The sequence below is a fragment of the Polyodon spathula genome, chromosome 21, assembly GCF_017654505.1.
Source record: "Polyodon spathula isolate WHYD16114869_AA chromosome 21, ASM1765450v1, whole genome shotgun sequence".
NCBI classification, from domain to species: domain Eukaryota; kingdom Metazoa; phylum Chordata; class Actinopteri; order Acipenseriformes; family Polyodontidae; genus Polyodon; species Polyodon spathula.
This window is the reverse complement of record NC_054554.1, coordinates 13,763,109-13,786,117: the sequence shown is the minus strand read 5'-3', so window position 1 is coordinate 13,786,117 and position 23,009 is coordinate 13,763,109. Positions and strand designations below refer to the sequence as shown.

Genomic DNA, 23,009 nt, shown 5'->3' with positions numbered 1-23,009 from the left:
AGTGCACATGCCTATATTTGTGAATAAACGCACCCTTGTATATATTCGCATAGGCTTTTATATGTGATAATACGGTAGGTTTTTATTTTTTCTCCCATCCCCTGTACATTTCAAATAGTACTACTACAGTTCAAAAACTACCACTGCTAGCTGAAAGACAGAATGGAAACATAATTATTCTATAGTCTTCCTACCTTGACTGCCCCAGCTAATATGGTAGCCATGAGTCCCATTCCCATGCTGAGTGTCTCTGCTGCCACTGTTCCTTTCACACCCAGATCCAGACTGACACAGGCTCGCTTCAACATGGCAGAGATGAACTCAATCACCTGCCGATAACACACCCAACAGAAAACCTCATACATATTTTTATATTTATATACAAGCTGAATTAACGTGCAATTCCTTTGATGATGTTTGTATGATTCCTTGTAATTTTTAAGGCTTTAAAAAAAATGTAAAATGTAAAGTTTGAAGCCCCTTTAAAAGACGAAAAACTCACTTCCTGTGTTACAAGCAGTAGGACCACACCAGAAACGACCACTTGCTTTTTCTGCTGAACATAGGGAACAATGCAAGATCAGGAAGACTATATTATCTGTAACACAGGAAGTGAATGGAGACGAACACAAGAACTTTTATGAAGTCTGTAGCGCTATGGCAGGACTAATTAAAATAATGTTTAGGGCACTGCATGGGGAACCTTCTAGAACCTTTGTAATAATTTTGACTTAATTATTGGTACAAATATTAGCTATGATTATCATAAAGATCACCATGACCAATATCTACTATATGTAAAGACATTGCCCCAGAATCTTATACTCTTATTAATTTGGTGTGTACAGTACAGCATTAAACTTCAATTGTTAACAGCAATCATTTCAACTTCAGGCATTTGAATAATCACCCTTTAAAGACAGCATGCATAAGGCATCTTAGATCTTTATCCAGGACATAACAGAGTCATATTAATTTGGAATTAGTCCCAAAGCAGCTAGCAGAAGTAAGGCAGTATCTCAAATTAGCCCAGGCAAATGAAAAATTAATGAGGAGTAACCTACTTTTGCTATGATTATGAAATTTAAAATTTGGATTTAAATTTCTATTGATCATTTTGCTTAATGACAGGATTGCAACATTTAACCCAGTAACATAACCCTGGACTGTCAGATTTGCATGACTGGGTCTGTTCACAGAAACCGTGTTGTTTATTTAAACAACAATAGGTTTGCATTAAATAGTTCTTGGCATTTTTTCTAGGGAAAAAAACAAACTTTAATTTTGTAAAAAAAAAAAAAAAAAAGTTTAAAGCACAAGTCAATAGGGTGCACTGAGCTTGATTTATAAACAATTTAAATACTGTATGCTTAAGTAGAAAGAAAGAAACAAAGTGCAGACAAGTAATCAGATGTCATAATGTCTAAACACAGGCAACAGAAGTATGTTTAATTTCATCTAATTCGATCCTCAATTATAAAAACCCATGCCCGTTAATTGTCTAGTCAAAAAGAGGTCCGCAGGTATACACTGTGCTAACTATACAAGTCATTGCAGAATATTTTGCCTATGAAAAACACACGTCATATACATATACATTTCTTTCATAATCTGGATATAAGCAGAAGTGTTTTTGTTCTGTTTTACGCTTGTAACCCATACACAATAATGTGATCATAGTCAGCCATTTCGTGTATGTGAGGCTGGGTTTGTCTCAACCCTAAAGTAATATGACACAGGTGTTGGGTGAAGTCTACAGCTGCTTCCCATCTGCTTTTCAGTATCGCCAGAGGCAATGGGTGGATCAGGTGAATGAAACGGGTGTCTCAGTTTTACAAAGAACAAGCCTTAAAAACGTGTGTATATATAGAGTTCAACTGGGCCTTGGGTTAGGTTTAGGGTTAGTTAGGCTCTTTGATTTAGACAGGAAGTATATTATTTAAGGCTCTTAATGGGTTTGAAAAGACTACAAAGGAAATCTGTATTCTTTGGTAGAAGCAAACTGATATGTTAAAACATGAGCACAAACTTATTGAAGCTGTGTCTTTTCCAGTCTGGTTCAATTGTATTTCTATTTTCTACTATCCAGTCAGCTGTTTAGTTTTAGTTTTTTCCATTAGAAAGAACTCCCTGAGCATCAATATGGCTCTTTTAACAAAAATTAATTCATTTTTATTATAAAGCCCTTGAAACAAGCTAAGGTTATTTGCTTGGGTCATATTTATATGGAGAAAAACCTAAGGTCACCAAAATGGGTATTTTATTGGTCACCTTCAAACACATTCTCACCATGTGGGTGCATAGGTTACACAGCACACAGAACACTTACACCTGTGGATCATCGACACCAAATTGAGGAAATACCTCCTCCAACCTACAACCCATGCAAGCCGACATTAATCATGTGACTGACCTGGACCGGGTTATGAAACAGAGTGTGGAGAGCCTCTCACACATTGTTGCTAGCAGCTGTAATGTCAACAGCCTTTCTTCCTGCCTCGCAGCCTACTGGATTAGATGCTGCTCCAGCTCCAGGAGACTCATGCTAGTCAGGGGCAGAGGTTCTTCATCCTCCTGCTCCCCCTCCACTGTCATACCTGTCAGACCCTGTAGATGAGATGGGTTACCAAAAGGTCAGCCAATGGGTGCTCATCTTGCTTGGTTTAGTAGTACAGTTCATGACAAGACCTGACAAAATAACACCTTGACATCCATGAAGACATTATTCTGTGATTTCTTTTTCCCTCCTTCAAAAAGGCTGGCTGGGACTCTTCATTAGACTTAACACCTGTATACAGTAGCTCACCAAAAAGGATAGTTCTAGAGAATGAACTGGTCATCTCTCAGAACCTGTGCAAGCTTTTCACTGGGTTGGCTGTCATCATATCAAAAGTAATGACAAAATTAGGGGAATCATTAATAGGCGAATCTGTGACTGTTGCACAAAGTCAAATACATTTTTATTATTATTTCTATTTAATTTATATCCATTTTACATACATGATTTATATACTTAAATATACATTCCTCAGCTCTCAACACATGTTAGTATAAAGTATAATGACTCCCCCTAGTCTAGACACAATGTGATTAGGCCAGGGAGTTACTGTCCTTTGTTACCTGTCTAAACTGTAGAAAACAATATTTAACTGAAACACGCTCTATCCCTATTGCTAACACTTATTATTTATAAGTCATTTTTACTTTTAATAAGTATCTTTTGGTTCTTTGCTTGCATTTTACACATTTAGGGCTACTGATTTTACATACTGGGGAACAGCAAATTCAGTTTTTTTAAAAATGACCAATTCAGTTTTTCCTACTTTGTATCAACATATTAATAAATAAACAGGACATCTGAACATAAATATAATGCTGAGAATTAAAATAAGTAAATTAATAAATATTACCGCAATTTCCTTTCTTTATTTGTGTATTAAGCCAAGATTTTCAAATTAGACTCTTGTTGCTGTCACAGTGAATAAAGCACCTGAAGACACTTCAAACATGTCATAATGTTTATAAACATCACTTGGCTCATTCCTGGCATTAAAATAAGCAGGCAAACTTAAGAGTTATATTACAACAGTTCAAAAATCAAATGTCCAGCAATGTCATCTGAGAATAATCCTATTTACAGTACTCCACAAATTAAGTTTATTGTTTTACTGAAATTAAAATAACCAGGATAAAATATAAAACAATTTGATTTAAAAAACAAAAAAGAGTGTTGACTGACTACTTGCTACACAGATTCACTGCTGTGTATCACCTGGTTATAATTTAAATAGTGTCCCTTTTAATCTAAACGCATAATTCATCCTCCCAATGGTTTCTTTATGCATTCTTGCTATTTGCTAAGTTTAACAAGAGGTGTGTCTCCAGACAGAATGTCTTTATAAAACAAATGGTATGTAGTATAGTGACTACATCCGATCAATTTTCATTAAGGAACGTAGACTGCTGTGCAAAAGTCTTAGACACATTCAGGAGTTACTATATATATATATATATATATATATATATATATATATATATATATATATATATATATATATATAAATGTTATTGACTGTTGTATTGACTATTGATGTATATCTACACTGAGTGTACAAAACATTAGGAACACCTTAATATTGAGTTGCACCCCCTTTTGCCTTCAGAACAGCCTCAATTCGTCGGGGCATGGACTCTACAAGGTGTTGAAAGCGTTCCACAGAGATGCTGGCCCATGTTGACTCTAATGCGTCCCACAGTTGTGTCAAATTGGCTGGTAGTGGATCTCTACTCCGAATAGCTTGTTCCATCTCATCCCACAGATGCTCAATTGGATTGAGATCTGGTGACTGGGCAGGCCACTGCAGTAAGCTGAATTCACTGTCATGTTCTTGGAACCATTCTTAGACAATCCTAGCCTTATGGCATTGGGCATTATCCTGCTGAAAAAATCCATTAGCAAATGGATATACTGCTGCCATGAAAGGATGCACCTGATTGGCAATGATGTTCAGATATCCTGTGGCATTCAAACGTTGCTCCACTTTTATCAAGGGGCCCAATGTGTGCCATGAAAACACACCCCCACACCATCACACCACCACCACCAGCCTGCAATGTTGACACGTGGCATGATGGATGCATGTACTCATGTGGTTTTCTTCATACCCTAGTCCTCCCATCAGCATGAAACAGCAGGAACCAGGATTCATCAGACCAGGCAATGTTTTTCCAATCCTCCGGTGTCCAGTGTTTTCATTCCTTAGCTCACTGCAACCACAGTTTCTTGTGTTTTGCTGAAAGAAGTGGAACTCTGTTAGGTCGTCGGCTGCTATACCACATTCATGTCAAGGTACAACGAGGTGTGCATTCTTTTATGGGTCTTTCGGCACCAATGTTGTACTAGACTGTCAGTTGACTAACTGTAGCCTGTCTGTTGCTCTGCACAATTTGTGTCAGCCTTCTTTGGCCTCTTTCTTCAATGAGCCGTTTTCAACCACTGGCCTGCCGTTGGCTGGATGACCTTTGGGTGGTGGACCATCCTTGATACACACAGAAAACTGTTGAACGTGAAAAACCCAGCAGTGTTGCAGTTCTTGACACACTCAAACCGGCACACCTGGCACCTACTACCATACCCCGTTCAAAGGCACTTAAATCTTTTGTCTTGCCCATTTACCCTCTGAATGGCACACATACACAACCTATGTCTCAATTGTGTCAAAGCTTAAAAATCCTTCTTTAACCTGTCTCCCCTTCGTCTACACTGATTGAAGTGGATTTAACAGGTTACATCAATAAGGGATCATAGCTTTCACCTGGATTCACCTCGTCAGTCTATTTCATGGAAAGAGCAGGTGTTCCTAATGTTTTGTACACTCAGTGTATATTGACTGTTATTAATACAACTTAGTTTGGGTGAGAAAAAACCAAGCTTGTCCTTTAGCAATCTTTAATTCACATTGATCAGAATTTTCAAAAGCTTATGATCACAACAACTCAAAGCAAACTATACATGAGCGGCTAATATGAAGTGTTGTGGTAGCTAATCCATCACATTAACCCAGTGTCTGTCAGTGAGGGAGGCGCAAGATGCAGGGCGCGAGGTGTGCCCAAATAACACCCCCCCCTTTTTTTTTAAAATTTCAAATGTATACGTCACATGGCGTTCTGTAGATGGTGCGTGTTGATTCTATGGTAGTATTAAAGCAGGTTGATTCTATGGTAGTATAACCCCCCCCCCCCAAAAAAAAAAAAAAAAAAAAAATCTGCAAATGTCCAAGACTTTTGCACAGTAGTGTATACAGCTAGAAAATGGCTCAGATAATATACTTTTCTGAAGAAACGGTCATGGTTTAACATTGATAATTATAGCTTTATTAAAAGGGAGGTAGCGTGGAAAGAAATAAACTAAATAATAATCAAATAAATAATAATAATAATAATTAATTTAGCTGACTTACTTCAGGAAAGCCCCGCCACGCAGTACCTTAGGTCTAACTTTTTCAGCATAGAGAAGAATGCAGTGCTTTAGATGCCGTCTTTTTTGCTTTCTTGGTCTCTACATGTTTACGACAAAATGATCTGTAATGGATTGACTCGTAGATGACCATTCGAATGACAGCAAAACTTGCTAGTATCCCACTATCCTCATATCGATATCACACACACATTTATATATTGCTTTATTCTTTTAGTTAGCAGTGGCAGGGGAACAATTCCAACTCTGTATCATAAACCTCAAGTTCTTAATGCAGTGTCTCCATGTCATCATTTAACTTGTCAGCGGTGCTCTGAAATTCCCATGTTAGGGAAGGTAATTCTAGAGATAACTTTTAAGTGGTGCTTGTAAATAATAACAACAACCAATATGCTAATCGGCACTTTTTTCTCAAGGTAAAAAATATTACTTATATTGCAAATGTTGAGCCGCAGCCTTCTGACTAGTCCACTTTCTGTGTTAGTCTAAACACATTTATGCCACAAATTCATGGGCGTCTGCAGGGGAGGGCAAGGAAGGCACTTGCCCCTCAATAGAATCCGAATTTACAATAATAAAAAAAAAAAAAAGTTAGAGATGAATGATAGTTGGAACCCTACCGGCATCAAGCAAGTAAATGACTCCTGAAGAATATTAAGTTAATTCAACTCTCTCAGTTACTGGTACGCAGTAATACAAAGGAGTTATCTATTCGGATGATGAATTGTTTTTGAAAGCTACTGGAGCTGATCAAAAGGATAACAAGCTGGCTGTCCTGCTCAAAGGCGAGGAGGACTGTCCAGGGATCCTTGTGCGTTCAGTAGTGCAGACAACAGGAACAGAAAGGCAGTGGGATATTAAAGAACTCACATATTCAAACAACCAGAGTGCAAAGAAATCAGTGCCAGTAAAGTACCTTATTAGACAAAATAATTTTACTCTGCATTTGTTGGTGTTTGTTAGTCTGGATTTGATAATCAGAGTCAATATGGAGGCACATTTAAAGTATTGGTTTTCATCAGATGTTGTTTTAGCTAATTTATGTGCACATATATGTCCTTTACTGTGCTGCTGCATTTATAAAAAAAGTAAACTTTGATTTATTGCGCTTCTACTAACAGATTAAATACTACTCTAAATAGCATTGTCGGGTATTACAGTATAAATTGAACTGTTGATTATAGTGGCGTGGTGCCACCACAGTTAGGGTTGAGTAGGTTTTATTGTTAAACATCAGTTTTTGCACTTTAATAATTTCTATCCCGTTAAATGGACTGGAAGTAGTTAACATTTTGCATTGATGGTCTCTTGACATGGTCAAATTCATTCCAGTCAGACTTTTTTTGAGATTAATTATATATATATATATTATATATATATAATATATATAATATATATATTATATATCTCCTGAATGTGATCTGAAAACGTGTGCACAAATGCAAGGAATTACCTTTAACTAGCGAACTGACACATTTGCTAATCAGGATGTAATGAGTGGTAAAACAATTTATTTCTATAAGACAGGACCTCTGTGTAGAGACACATCTATATATATATGTATATACCCCCAGTGATTAAAGAAAAGGTTTAGAACTAGGAGGTTCCTGGCTTTAAATCCCAGCTCAGCCACTGACTCACTCTGTGACCTTGAGCAAGTCACTTAACTTCCTTGTCTTTAGGATCATAGCACGACATCACCGTGAGTCCAAGACATCTGCATCTGCATTACTGCGCTGGCCATTAAAGTGACTGCCCATAACAGCGCCACGACATCACCGCGCCAAACCACAATTAAATTCCCATAAGAAGTTCACAAAAGCGTCACTTACCAGGAACTCGTACACACGACGCAGTCAGAGCGGAGTTCATCACACATTTTCTACAGTTTTTTATTTATATTATTATTAATATTATTACTGCAATGCCAGTAGGTGAAATTTTTTGTATTACAGTTTACACTTCCTGCTCTACTTGGTTGTGGTTGTTTTTCTTTGCAAAGTGTATTTATAATTGTTTCAAGTACGTTGATAATGCACACTTTATGACTGTTTTTTTCAACTTTTCACGTTCCTGTGTTGTTAAAATAATTATATAGACGTGGAGAAAGTAGTTAACTTGTATTCTTAAATTCCCCTTACTGTGCAGCACAGTCTGTGCTCATGAATTAAATAAAGATAGACATGTGGACACGCTACCTGAAAATGATAAGGTTCTCCGCTGCCATCTGGCCCTATGCCGGCTTAAGACTGAATTGTAAACGGAAATGAAGCTTAAAATGTAATAATTATTATGCGATACAAAACCCTGACTAGTTTTAAATACCTTGTTTGTCCGTCTATCCGCCCAATCCCCCCCCCCCCCCCCAAGTCCTGTCCTGTCCTGTCCTGTCCTGTCCCGCCCTGTCCCCCCTCAGAATTAATTCTGTGGTGGCTCATGCAAAAAATTAACAATCTTTTAGGAGACTTCCCTTTCAGTAACTGAGTAATTAGCAGCAATTATACTCTTCACTAAATCACATACAGTACTGTGCAAAAGTTTTACGCAGGTGTGAAAATATGCTGTTAATAGTTTATATTTATGAATTAACAAAATGCAAAGTGAGTGAACAGAAGAAAAATCTACATCAAATCAATATTTGGTGTGACCACCCTTTGCCTTCAAAACAGCATCAATTCTTCTAGGTACACTTGCACACAGTTTTTGAAGGAACTCAGCAGGTAGGTTGGTCCAAGCATCTTGGAGAACTAACCACAGTTTTTCTGTGGATTTAGGCAGCCTCAGTTGCTTCTCTCTCTTCATGTAATCCGAGACAGGGTCGATGATGTTGAGATCAGGGCTCTGTGGGGGCCATACCATCACTTCCAGGACTCCTTGTTCTTCTTTACGCTGAAGATAGTTCTTAATGACTTTCGCTGTATGTTTGGGGTCGTTGTCATGCTGCAGAATAAATTTGGGGCCAAGCATATGCCTCCCTGATGGTATTGCATGATGGATAAGTATCTGCCAGCATTGAGGAGACCATTAATTCTGACCAAATCCCCAACTCCATTTGCAGAAATGCAGCCCCAAACTTGCAAACTTCCACCATGCTTCACTGCTGCCTGCAGACACTCATTCGTGTACTGCTGTCCAGCCCTTTGGCGAACAAACTGCCTTCTGCTACAGCCAAATATTTCAAATTTTGACTCATCAGTCCAGAGCACCTGCTGCCATTTTTCTGCACTCCAGTTCCTGTGTTTTTTTGCATAGTTGAGTGGCTTGGCCTTGTTTCCACGTCGGAGGTATGGCTTTTTGGCCGCAAGCCTTCCAAACTAAAACAAACAAACAATTCCAAACAAGCCGTCTAAACTTCATTTGTGGCCCCTGGTCCTTGTTTCTTTTTTCAGGCTGAAAAAGTCCCTTGGGTCGACACTGTCAATACCTTTTAGAATTTTGAATGCTTGAATTAGGTCGCCACGTAGTCTTCTTTGTTCAAGACTGAACAGATTCAATTATTTTAGCCTGTCTGCATATAACATGCCTTTTAAGTCCGGAATAATTCTGGTCGCTCTTCTTTGCACTCTTTCTAGAGCAGCAATATCTTTTTTATAGCGAGGTGACCAGAACTGCACACAATATTCAAGATGAGGTCTTACTAGTGCATTGTACAGTTTTAACATTACTTCCCTTGATTTAAATTCAACACTTTTCACAATGTATCCGAGCATCTTGTTAGCCTTTGTCTTAGTCTTCTGTTCACTCACTTTGCATTTTGTTAATTCATAAATATAAACTATTAACATGTCTATTTTTGAAAGCATTCTTACTTTACAGCATTTTTTCACACCTGCCTAAAACTTTTGCACAGTATTGTATTTACTAGAAAGTATCAGTGGTAGTGACACAAACATAATGTGACTGCAGAATCAATAAATAGGAGCCGGAATGGGAGTGTCTCGGAACAGTGTGCTGTTGACCAATTCCTGAGAAACTTTAAATATCATTCAGACCACATGTACAGTTATAATTACTGATTTCACTTTTCATTGTTTGTTGTCTTTTGAAGCGACACTACTGTCTCTGGGTCCTCCCAGCTAATAAGATGTTGCACATTTTGTCTTTTATCAAATCCAAATGCTAACAAAGCAGATAAAGACCACAGGCAGGGAAATAACTGAAGGGAACACTTGGGAAGCACTGGCACTGTCATTAAACGTTAGATTAGATGTTCTTTCATTAGATGTTCTTCCCAGTAATAATCTCCCTGATTTATGGACTGGAGTACCCAGACATGCTCATTTAATGCCACAGGTTTGGAAACCCTGTATTTTTCACTAAAACTAACATTGAGACTTGTATGAACACAATACTGTTTTTTATTGTGCGTATATTTGGTAATTTATTTGTTGGTTTACTGATACTTAGTTAATTTTTCTTGGTTAAGTTTTGTTTTTATACCTGAAATCAAAACTATTTCAGTGTTCTTAAAGAGTAAGTAGCTTCAGATGTCATTTGAACTTCTCTTTGCAGTTCCCTGACTATTCTGTTTTATGTCTGAGTGGTTCTGGGTTCTGTTGCTCTAATATAGGGGAGACCCCTTTCTAAAATTAAACAAAGAATACGAATAAACAGTAGGGCTTTCCTACCGCCCTGCTACAGGCTGGCAAAGCTGAAAAGTCACACTGTCAAATGATCTGAATGGAATAAGGGAGGTTGTTCGGTCCCTGTACTTGGGGTTCTTCAGACATGAACCCCAAGCTGATTTTAAGATTTTATATTTTATATATATATATATATATATATATATATATATATATATATATATATATATAATTACATACATACATACACACATACACACACACACACACACACACACAGTGCCTTGCAAAAGTATTCAGACCCCTGACCAATTTTCTCATATTACTGAATTACAAATGGTACATTGAAATTTCGTTCTGTTTGATATTTTATCTTAAAACACTTTAAATTAATTATTGTAAGGTGACATTGATTTTATGTTGGGAAATATTTTTAAGAAAAATAAAAAACTGAAATATCTTGCTTGCATAAGTATTCAACCCCCACACATTAGTATTTGGTAGAGCCACCTTTTGCTGCAATAACAGCTTTAAGTCTTTTGGGGTAAGTATGTACCAGCTTTGCACACAGTGTCGGAGTGATTTTGGCCCGTTCTTCTTGGCAGATTTGCTCCAGGTTATTCAGGTTGGTTGGACGACGCTTGTGGACCGCAATTTTCAAATAGTGCCACAGATTCTCAAAGGGATTGAGATCAAGATTTTGACTGGGCCACTGTAGGACATTCACCTTTTTGTTCTTGAGCCACTCCAGTGTTGCTTTGGCCTTGTGCTTAGGATCATTGTCCATCCATTCTTCATTCAATTGTAACAAGAAGCCCAGTCCCTGCTGATGAGACGCATCCCCACAGCATGATGCTGCCACCACCATACTTCATTGTAGGGATGGTGTGTCTTGAGGCATGGGCAGTGCTAGGTTTGCGCCACACATAGTGCTTTGAGTTTTGGCCAAAAAGTTCTACCTTGGTCTCATCTGACCACAAAACCTTTTCCCACATCGCAGCTGGGTCGCTCTCATGCTTTCAGGCAAACTCCAAACATACTTTCAGATGGTACTTTTTGAGTAACAGCTTCTTTCTTGCCACCCTCCCATAAAGGCCAGTGTTATGCAGAGCTCTTGATATGGTTGACTGGTGCACCATTACTCCACTCCCAGCCACTGAACTCTGTAGCTCCTTCAAAGTGATTGTTGGCCTCTCTGTGGCTTCTCTCACAAGTCTCCTTCTTGGTTGAGCGCTGAGTTTTGAGGGACGGCCTTTTCTTGGCAGTGCCTGGGTGGTGTGATGCAGCTTCCATTTCCTGATTATTGATCCAACTGTGCTCACTGGGATATCCAAACACTTGGATATTATTTTGTACCCTTTCCCTAATCTATGCATTTGTATTACTTTATCTCTAACTTCTGTTGAATGCTCTTTGGTCTTCATTTTCCTTCAGATTCACACCCTTACCAGTGATCCTTCAACAGTGGGGTTTTTATCCAGAAAATGTGACAGCAACTTTAATGGTTCACAGGTAAGGCAAATGGTAAGGTAATTGTGTCCTCATTAGGGCAATTTCAATCACCTTACAATAATTGATTCTGAGTTTCAGTGTTTAAAAATAAAATATCAAACAGAATGAAATTTCAATGTACCATTTGTAATTTGGTAATATGAGAGAATTGGTCAGGGGTCTGAATACTTTTGCAAGCCTGTGTGTGTGTGTGTGTGTGTGTGTGTTGCTAATCGGGAGATGGTCACCTGTATAAATACATGCAGCTCTGAACTCTGGGTGGGTGTTCAGAGGAGGCCCGAGAGCGAGCGAGAAGCGAGAGAGGAGAAACTAAATTTAAAAGAATATAAGGATCCGTGAAGGCTACTGCCCAGCCGGACCTTAATTCATTATTTGTGTTCGAGATTTATTTAGTTTACTTGTTTTATTTCTGCTCTGCGAGCAAGTGTTTATTTTTGTTTAAATATTTTATTTATTTTTTTGTTTGCTTTAAATAAAACGGCGCACGTGCCACTGCACTGTACCTTTTGTTTTTTTTTTCTTCCTTCTGGTCTGGGTCACCGCAACGCCATTTCCTGCCACACAGCCCTATCTACTGTTTTTATAAATGTGGAGTAGGTGGGGCTGACAGTTATAATATCGCAGGATTTGATTGGCATCAGAATATCTGTTCAGTCTAGCACGTAGGATTCTCCGGTGAAAATATCTTGTTTTAGGGATGTATAACTGTTTTTTGAGAATTTGCCAAATTAGAATTGGAATATGACCAGAAACCAAGGGGTGAAAAGCAGCTTTTATCTTAACTGATTTATTTTCACGTTTAGATTAACTTTGAACCATTTTTTGCTTCATGTTTTTTTTTAAAGTCAGGGGAGATCTGTGCTGACTGTTTGGTGTATGCATGGTTCTGCAGGAAGAGGGCAGCAACCCGTAAGATCCGCCTGTCAGTCATAGCAGTGACACGGAGAGGTGGGACGAGCATGTGTGGTCTCTCCCTCTCTCTGACTGGTTGGGAAGCAGGCCTTGGGGGATTGCTGGGCCTATAAAATAACACTCTATTGTTCCTTCAGGTCGGCCTCTATAGGACGACAAATGAGCAAGCGGAAGCTTTATTGCCGGACCGAGAACAAAAGAAAATAAAATAAATATAGGGGTAGCGGAGAAACCGTGGGCCAAAAATATAGACTGTAGTCTGTGGGAACGGTGGAGTGTAGGACAGAGACCTGGACTGTGCAGGTAGCGATGGAGGGGAAACGCTGCAGAGTGCAGCACCTTTTATTTTGTAGTTTTGTTAGTAGTGTTTTGTTTTCCCTTTTTCTTTGTACCTTTTGTTTTCATTATTATTTTGAGCACTTCTATGTGCACTGGACTGTATACCGGTATTGGTAACCCTGTGGTCCTGATTACTGTTGTCAGTATTCAGGCCATGGACAACAGCGCCCTCCGCGGTAAAAATAAATCGGTGCGCCTGAGCGCCGTTACAAATAAAGTTTTGTCTCGTGTGTGTCAGTGAATTGCCCACCACCCTTCTACAGTCAGAATAAAGTAAAACACCCTCTGTGCTCAATAGGGCTCACAAAATCATATCCAAATTCTGAGTGCATCATGTACACAAGAGTGAAAGAATTAACCTACCCCCTGCAACACTCTGCACTTTGTGGATGTGAAAAATACCGTATTATAATAAATACTGCATTTGATTCTTAGCTAGGGTAAGGTGTCTTAAAGCAAATGTGGTGTTTCTTTCATCATGGGGACAAGTTAAGGTTTACACTCTGGTGTACCTAATGTACATGATTCTATAAGCTCTATTGAGGCCAAGGGTGCTTTACAATTCTGTGATGACTGAAACAGAGACTGATGCAAAGTGAACAAAAACATACATCAGTTATGATAACTGATATTTTATATCCTATACCAAGTTCCTCTTTAAAACTCTTACTCTGAGATGGCCACAGATTTTACAGGACCTCACTCCAAGGGTAGTACCTCCTACACCACAGTGCCCCCTAGGCTGACCCAGACTAAATGTTGTCAGAATCTCCAAGGTACTCAATAAAGACTCACACAAAGACAGGTGCTTAACTCTTTCAGTAATAAGAAACTTTACAGAAAGACTTCTCATTTTACGTTATAAATGTCCTTTATACATCGACTAAGATCTGTTTCTTTACAGTAATGGATCCAGGACTCATTTTATGATTTATCAATCAATAGTGTTTGTGTCTTTTACTGACAAGTGTATAGAAATGAGCATAAATATTAAGGAAGCACCGAATCCAGGATTCAGTTTCGGATTCAGCCCGAATACCTACTTTTTGAGCAGGGTTCGGATTAGGCTGAATACTTAGGATTCGGTGAACCGAGTCTGAATCCTATATCCGCCCAGACGCACATCCATTTTTATATATCCCTCCAATGTGTACGGTTCTTCTTTAAATAAGACACAAATCTTTTGTATCTTGTGTAACTTTTGTATTTAATAACATGAACACGTTTGATGAACTCTGTCGCAGCTCTCAACTCCCTATTACTGGTGGCGCACACACTAAACACGTCACGCAGCTGCTGAATGCAAACATATGCCCATATGCAACAGCACATTCACATCACACTTGTCATGGAGTAAATGTATGCAGTAAACCTGTAATAAATAGTAATGGCAAACTGTTGTAGACTTTTGTCCTTTGTTGCCTTGTCTGAGACGTGTTCTAGAGTTCACACTGAGAAAAAGAAAAAATCGGTGCACAGAAATATATATTTTTTGTAAATTTACAACTGTCAGATGTGCAAGACATTGTTGAACAATATGCTTTATCTTTAGTAAATAACATTTTGTGCCAATACAAGTTGACCCATTTTGGAGCTGCTGTGTTTTATTAAAATAATTTTTTAACTATTTCGTAGCCTATTTGATATGTGTTACACACACATGGGTTTTATTTCGCAGGGAGATTCAGGTCATCACGGTCCTTTTTTCCACATAGCTCTCAGATAGGGTTGTCAACAGGCCCCAGAATCTCGGGACACTTTAAGGCAGGTCAGTTTTTTTTTAACTCACCTCTCAAATTGCAATGTATTCGACATGTAAAGTGAGTGTGAATTTAGTAAATGTATTTAATTGTTTACTTGTGATGGCGATTCTGTCTGGAGATATATCTAACGATAATCTATCTAATGATTAATCGTATTGCTTGAACTGTTTTATATAGTAAACAATATCTATCAAAATAGTGCAACACTATTATTATAAGCTTTGCACTACCCTGCACTCTATCATTTAACCTTATGACAGCAGGTAAAGTTTCTATTTGTTTAATATTTCTTGCTTCACACAGTCTGGCCCAGTCAGAGACTCAGAAAGCAAATCAGCTGTTGTATGGGTCTGATTGATGGAAACGATCCTCGCAGGCATGTGTGTGCTTTTGGTAACAACCAAGTAAAACAATTCAAATAATTTGGGGACAGTTCGCACAATTCACACTCACTTTACTAAATACATTGCAGTTCAGAGAGGTGAGTTAGAGAGTTGAAACCTTGACTTTTACTTAAAGTGTCCCCAGATTCTGATCTGCTCTCGGATCAGTTGACACAGGTTGAAATGACATTAAAGAAAATAGAGGGTTATGGCAAAGGTGCAGCTCTCCTTTAAATAAACGGTTCTGTATTTTTACATTTCTATTGGGGTGGGAGGGGGCTAGTGCTAAATTGTGTAAGTTTCAAACTGAAATCTTATTCAGGGATATATTTTCATTCGGTAATAAAAATACTAGGAATTAAAAGGCTCAAAACAATAGATTGTATGCGTCCCTTGTTAGTAGCAGCCAGTCTATTTTTCATTCAACTTTAACTTTAGTTTTCCTAACAGTTTTTATAGTTTTGGTATTTGGCCAAATCTTTTGAGATGGATTCGGTATTCGGCCGAATCTCAAAAACTTGGTTTCGGTGCATCTCTAATAAGTATCGATATTAGTATATTAGATTTACTGGTCTGCTGTTTTGAATGGAGTCTTGTAGTGTTGACAGTTCATAACTGCCCATCCCATACCTTGAGAAAGTGAGTGAAGAAATTTCCAGCTAAGCAGTCCACAAAGCATTCAACAGACCACTGCTCTGAGGAAACCCTCTCATAGAAGGCATCGTCTGCATCGTTGAAACAAGCGGGGCAGATTGATTTAAATACAACTTAAACAATTCAAAGTGAAACACACCAGTACAGGCGACTGCATTTGTTATTGTACAATAAAGGCATCTGATTATTTCTTACCATGTGGGTTCTCACAGTGAACACTGCTTCCCCCCTCAGACCAGAGATGTGTTTCAGGCAGTAACTGTCTGCGGAGGGTCTGGAACCAAAGCAGTATCTCCTGGCAGGCTCATCTGATGGGAAATCAAAGGGCATATCAGCACTGTGATAGAATCTATAGACTGAGTCTCGATAATGAACACTGGTGTCAGAATGGAATTCTGAAATATGCTCTAGAGATGAGACGCACTTCTCTGTGACAACGATTGTCATCTATTTTAATGATTTAAACACTAGATTTTTTTTTTACTGCATTTTTTATTGCATGCAGTAATGCTATTAAGTTAGTCAATAACTTAGCCCCAGTTGGGAAAACACCAGTAGAATTAATATAAGCTAAAAAGTGGAAGTATTAAGTTAAAAGTTTGGTTTGCAGTAATGGCTCGCTGCTTTTCCTATAACCCATGTGTTTTCATTTCCTATGTGTGTTGTATTTGTTCTTCATATTAGTTTCGATTTACTGTTATTATTTTGTTTGCTTTAACAAGAAAGCACAGAAAAAGAACAAAGAGGCTCCTTAAAAAATGAAAAGAGAATATCTGAAACAATAAAAGGCTATTGCTTCATATAAATCATTCACCGTAAATGTGAGACATTTTGTTTGGAAAAACAAAAGAGGGAAACGGTGACTTGAATTACATTTCCAAGGGAGTTGAATAATGTCGGACTGGGGTAATTCCCAACAACAGGGAATTTAACAAGCATGCCTGTGACTTTCACTGAGAGAGATCAGTAAAGTTAGATAACCATTTAAAAAGAAACAAGGGTATAGCAGTGGCATCCATATATTGCATTATTAGATTTTGATACTGTCAATAAATTGTGCTTAAAAAAACATTACTGGATAAGTGGTCATCCAAAAGTAAAAATGTATATGTGACACATCACTCAAGGATAGACAGTTGTTAACTTAATCCCTGTCGACACAGATATGTTTCTCCTGCAGGGGATAAGGGTCGTTTTAGTTTTTTGAAGGACTAAAAGAACTGGATAGACTCAAAGGTGCTACAGAGGGGAGAAACGAAGGTTAACATGACATTGGTAAATTACCAAAGCCATGACACATGAACAGCAAGATCAGTGACAAATTAAGTGTTTCCAACTCTATTAATGTAATCTTCATTAACCTTTGTGCCAGACACTGCACATTGCACAGTCAGCAGTAACCTGTTCTTTTACTTTGACCTGCTGGTTAAAAAGTTAAAGGAAAGACCATAATTCTACTTCCCAAGCACAAGTCACTAAATGTAAAGCTATAGTGCCCTGCAATCCTGTTAAATTGTGCACTGATATACAGTTCCTCAGTTTCAGTTTATTCAAAAGGTACCGCAGTATGCCACGCCCATCTGCGAGTGGGCATGTTTATGCTACTTCATGAAGCATAAGGAGGTTATAATGAGATCTAGAAGTTCTGTTAGGGTCCAGGAAAAGCTACAAAAATATAAATGAGGATCACCTTTTTTTCAACAGCTGTCAAATGAATTAGCAATGGGAATACAACTACAAGCAGTCAATGCCAAAGTATTTTTTTTTTCTTCTTCACAAATGTCCTCGACTCATCACTTTCATGAGCAGTAATGGACCCAAGACTTGGGTTTATGATCTGGCATCAAGAAGGAAAGGGAAAGGAAGGGTTGATTACTTTTGGGGTTTTGACCAATGGCACCTTTTTTCCCTGAAAGATCTACCAATGTATTTCCAACTTTGAGGGAATAATATCACTGGGGTGTTGTGGCAAAGTGGTTGTGCCGGAGCAGGTGATCAAAGAACAGACAGAAATTGTAATCCAGATGCAAAAGGTTTGTTTTATTTTATTCCTTATGTCCAGTGCCTGACAGCGAAACAAACAGTAAATAATAATGCTGGTCAGTAATATAGCGCCATGTATTACTTACATTTATAATCCGTGGGCTGGTGCCAAAATAATAGTCCCACTACTGTATCCCCACATTAAACACAAAACACATTTTTTCTGTTTAGTGCGTGAATTAGTCATTGTGGTACAATACTGTTTACAGTGATACAAGTGAAGTGACAGAGCTGGTGACAGCTCCAGAACGTGTTAGCCATCTAGGGATTTACAAAAACAGACAATTACTAACAGACACAAACAAATAAAACACTCACGAATATTCTGTAACAATACACTTTCGCTTTCCTTCTGGTTCTTACTCACCACAAACCAATGCGAAGGAACAGATTAAGATTCTCCGTCCCCTTTCTATGCTGTCACGCATGACCCCTTGGTAAACGAATGCAGCTACCTTTACAATCTGCAGCTGCTACATTGTTTCTTTTCCAGGTCGATACATTCTTGCAACAGAGTCTTACCTTTTTCAGGACTGACCGACTTCCCGACCCGGGAAAAGAACTGTCCAGTCAGCCCATCCAAAGAACTCTACCCTTCCTTAGCACCCTCACAAGTTGGGAGGGAGATTTACAACCAAGATTCATTGTATTTCTGTCACAGGTGTATACCATTAATCTAAACATCAATGGATCTTAATACAGTACTGTTACAAAGACGGCTGTAGTAGGTGACATCAAACCAGAAACCAGGAAATAAACAACAGAGATGGAGTTTGGTGAAGCTGAGCGAATGGTCTCTCTCAGCATTTAATAGTGCCCAGACAGAAAATAAAAGGTTGCAAGACAAACCCAGCACTGGTAGCCAAAACAAAGAGATGAAACAAAACAGACTAACACTAAACAAACACGGTGAGATGATATTTTAACTACTATTTATTATTATTATTATTATTATTATTATTATTATTATTATTATTATTATTATTATTATTATTATTATTACCTCAGTCTCCAATCCTGTTCTCTACTCACCAAACACACAACCCCAAGTGAGTCTAAACATGCAGCTTTTATGCAGCTGTACCAAGACTCGATTGCTAATCAATCATTCAATTGGAGTTCCCCGTGCTCACATATTATTACTTTTTACTTGCACGTGAAGTGCTGTGCAGTCCTCGTGCCTAAATACAAATATACATTTTAAACACTTGTGTTACACAGACCCGTTTATATCCCATGTGCCAATGACTATACACCAACATTAACACACAACATACAACACAAAATACGCACAGGGGCGGACACTTTGCCACAAGTAGCTATTAATGTATCTTAATACTGTGCTTTTACTTATAAAACTGCTGTAATGTGGATGTATTGTATACAGGAAGGTAGTATATTAGATCCATCATAATATATTATATACGAATATATATATTATATATATATTATATATATATATATATATATATATATATATATAGTGCCTTGCAAAAGTATTCAGACCCCTGACCAATTCTCTCATATTACCAAATTACAAATGGTACATTTAAATTTTTTTCTGTTTGATATTTTATTTTTAAACACTGAAACTCAGAATCAATTATTGTAAGGTGACATTGGTTTTATGTTGGGAAATATTTTTAAGAAAAATCAAAAACTGAAATATCTTGCTTACATAAGTATTCAACCCCTGTGCTGTGGAAGCTCCCAGTTTGCACCGATGAAAGAAATTGCCCTAACGAGGACACAATTACCTTAACATTGGCCTCCACCTGTGAACCATTAAAGTTGCTGTCACATTTTCTGGATAAAAACACCACTGTTGAAGGATCATTGGTAAGGCTGTGAATCTGAAGGAAAATGAAGACCAAAGAGCATTCTACAGAAGTTAGAGATACAGTAATACAAATGCATAGATTAGGGAAAGGGTACAAAATAATATCCAAGTGTTTGGATACCCCAGTGAGCACAGTTGGATCAATAATCAGGAAGTGGAAGCTGCATCACACCACCCAAGCATTGCCAAGAAAAGGCTGTCCCTCAAAACTCAGCGCTCAACCAAGAAGGAGGCTTGTGAGAGAAGCCACAGAGAGGCCAACAATCACTTTGAAGGAACTACAGAGTTCAGTGGCTAGGAGTGGAGTAATGGTGCACCAGTCAACCATATCAAGAGCTATGCATAACACTGGCCTGTATGGGAGGGTGGCAAGAAAGAAGCCATTACTCAAAAATTTGAGACATTTTTGCGATAGAACGGAGACCAATCCAATATAGTGCTTTATCGAAGTGTTAGGTCTTAAATTCAAAAATTACTATCCTATATCTCTATTCAGATTCCCCACAATGTGCAATCAGCCTTTCCAACAGCTCATCCTGTTCTATATTACCAGTTTTTTTCCAGACATTATTTTAAATTATCACGTCATTTTAAAGCTGAAAAACATTTGCTGCTTCAGTATGGGCTATTAACAAATACATACAGACTTTAACAAATGTATTACTTTATCCCTAGCTAGACAAATGGATGCATGCAGACTGACTGCAGATTATTATTATTATTATTTTCTGTTTTCTAAAACCACGTGCAGGAATGAAGGTCAAAGTGTGCACATGCGGAGTGTGCTATTTCAATAAGTTTTCCAAAAAGTGTGTTTACATGATATACATGTTGTTAGTTTTCGCAATTTAATCAGAAATTTCTAGGTGCTGTTTTCTGAAAGCTGACTATTACGATACATTGGAATATACATCAGAATATTACGATACATTTTCCAAAAACTGTCAGTGAGTTTACATGAGCATAAGAATAACAATATTTTTTAGAAAACGCAGTTTTTGGAAAATGTTTTTTTTTTATTATTATTATTTATTTATTAGAGAATTTCATTTTATTTTTCTATTGTGGAAAACTAGGATCTCTAATGATGACAAATGCATTCTTCAAGTTCATCCTACACATGCTAGATTGAAAGTAACCTGTGGTTAGTGGTGGCCATGGAAACTGGCAATGAACACGATTTGAATGGGTTACTTTTTCACATTCCATTGCCAGAGGTCTAAATGAGATTGTTTATTGAAAACATAGTTCTTATTTCCCTTAAATAATGCAGTCTCATAAATGTCATGTTGATTTCGTCTAATTCTTCTGAAGACAATCACTATAAAATAATGCCTGTTTGGCTTCCTCATTGGAAAACAACTTTCTTTTCAACAAAGAAGAACATTGTGACATTTTCTCTTACAAAATAGTAATTCATATAATAACTAAGTTACATAACAAATGCACCAGATGTTCACTTCTTCTGCACCAGAGATCACATTACCAGACCATGTGAGTTTGTTTTGTACCAACCAACTACAGCAGCAACAGAGCCACGCGTTAATGCAATGTTGTTTTTACCTGAGGACACACCCTACTGTAATAATCAACCAATGAAAGGGACTGCAGGGGACATGAGGCCGGTATCCGTGCAATAGAGTCACATTTCCTCCAATCAGCAGCAGCGGCTTCAGCATCCTGGCCTCCTGCTGAACCATCTTTAAATTTGAAAAACAAGAGACATGTACTGCCATTAGCTCCTCTCAGAACTATTTAATATCATGGTATCCCTAACTACATCATCACCCATCTTAAAAAAAGGGAAGATCCTCTGTGAAGGGGACATAGTTGAGGCTGTCAGGTATGTCCGTTATGTCACATTTTTCCATATATCTCAAGAACCACCGATCCAATTGTGATCAAAATTGGTATTAACATTATTTAGCAGAAGTTGGAGAAAATTAGATTTTAGGGATACCCAATTGTCATGAAGTTTTAAACTAAGACACCAGAATGTGATGACAGAAACACAAAATGATATACAAAGCGATTCTAAACAACAGTGAGAATACATCAATTCAGCACAGAGAATCTGCTTAAATGAATGGCAGTGAATGAATGACGATGACAGCGATTGCAATTGCAGATGATTTATGAATGTGAAGGGTGCTCAGAGCCTGAGTGAAATATAAATTTGGCCGGAGTCCTCATCCATGGGTGTCCAACGACTACCTGCGCGAGGCCAACTGGAAATACATGAACAGATACATGCATCCCTGTAGCCACCTCTCCCCGAAATGACGAGGCCGCCAAACCATGAATGAATAATGAAAAATATTTACGCTCTCCACAGTGACACTCTGCCACCTAACCCCCAAATATAGAATTTAATTAAAATCAGCAGCTGAGACACGGCCCATCCCCCAGAGCATGACTGCACCGAGGGAGAGAGCCCAGCCTCTCAAACCCAACCACGCACCCTGCAGAACTACCAAATACGAACCTTTCAGCACTCAGGTAAGGAAAACCCCCTACTCACATATTTTTTATTTTTTAAGGGGAAACCTCAGGAAATCCGTGGCTGAGGGCAGCCCTTCCTCCAGGCTTAAGTGGTCAACTCCCATTTCGGCCTCCCAGTGCTTGACTGAGCAGCCGAAACAAAAAGAAGCTACAAGAATAAATAATAGACAGAGCTTTTATGTGCTTGCTGATGACGTTTTGGTTATGGGCGGATTCTTCTTCCAGAAAAGCAACCAAGTTTCAATTAAGATCAGTGTGATTTTTCAGTGTGTATGCAAGCATTTTACCTCCAGCTCCACCCAGAATTCCCCTGAATTCCATTTTGTTGCTGGGCTAGGGGCTGTCTGGAGCTGCTCCCTGCAGATGCTTTTACCTGGGGGGAGAAGGCGTCACAGGGACTGGGGGTGAGGGCAGTACTGTAGGTAGCTTCAATTCAGTTGTGTCTTAAGTGCCTGGACTGAACAGACTTCATTCATTTAATTCAAAATCATGTAACAATAT

General features: G+C 38.2%; 1 protein-coding gene across 1 annotated transcript in view; it reads right to left on the bottom strand.

Moving 5' to 3' along the window:
* The window catches only part of LOC121296701 (transport and Golgi organization protein 6 homolog), a 40,696-nt gene extending 37,777 nt beyond the window's left edge, over window positions 1–2,919 (bottom strand). Inside the window, exon 1 of the mRNA XM_041222472.1 lies at window positions 195–2,919. Within this exon, the coding sequence (XP_041078406.1) occupies window positions 195–365 (171 nt within the window). The 5' untranslated portion in view covers window positions 366–2,919. The remainder of the gene's footprint in view (window positions 1–194) is intronic.
* Window positions 2,920–23,009: the final 20,090 nt, after the last annotated feature.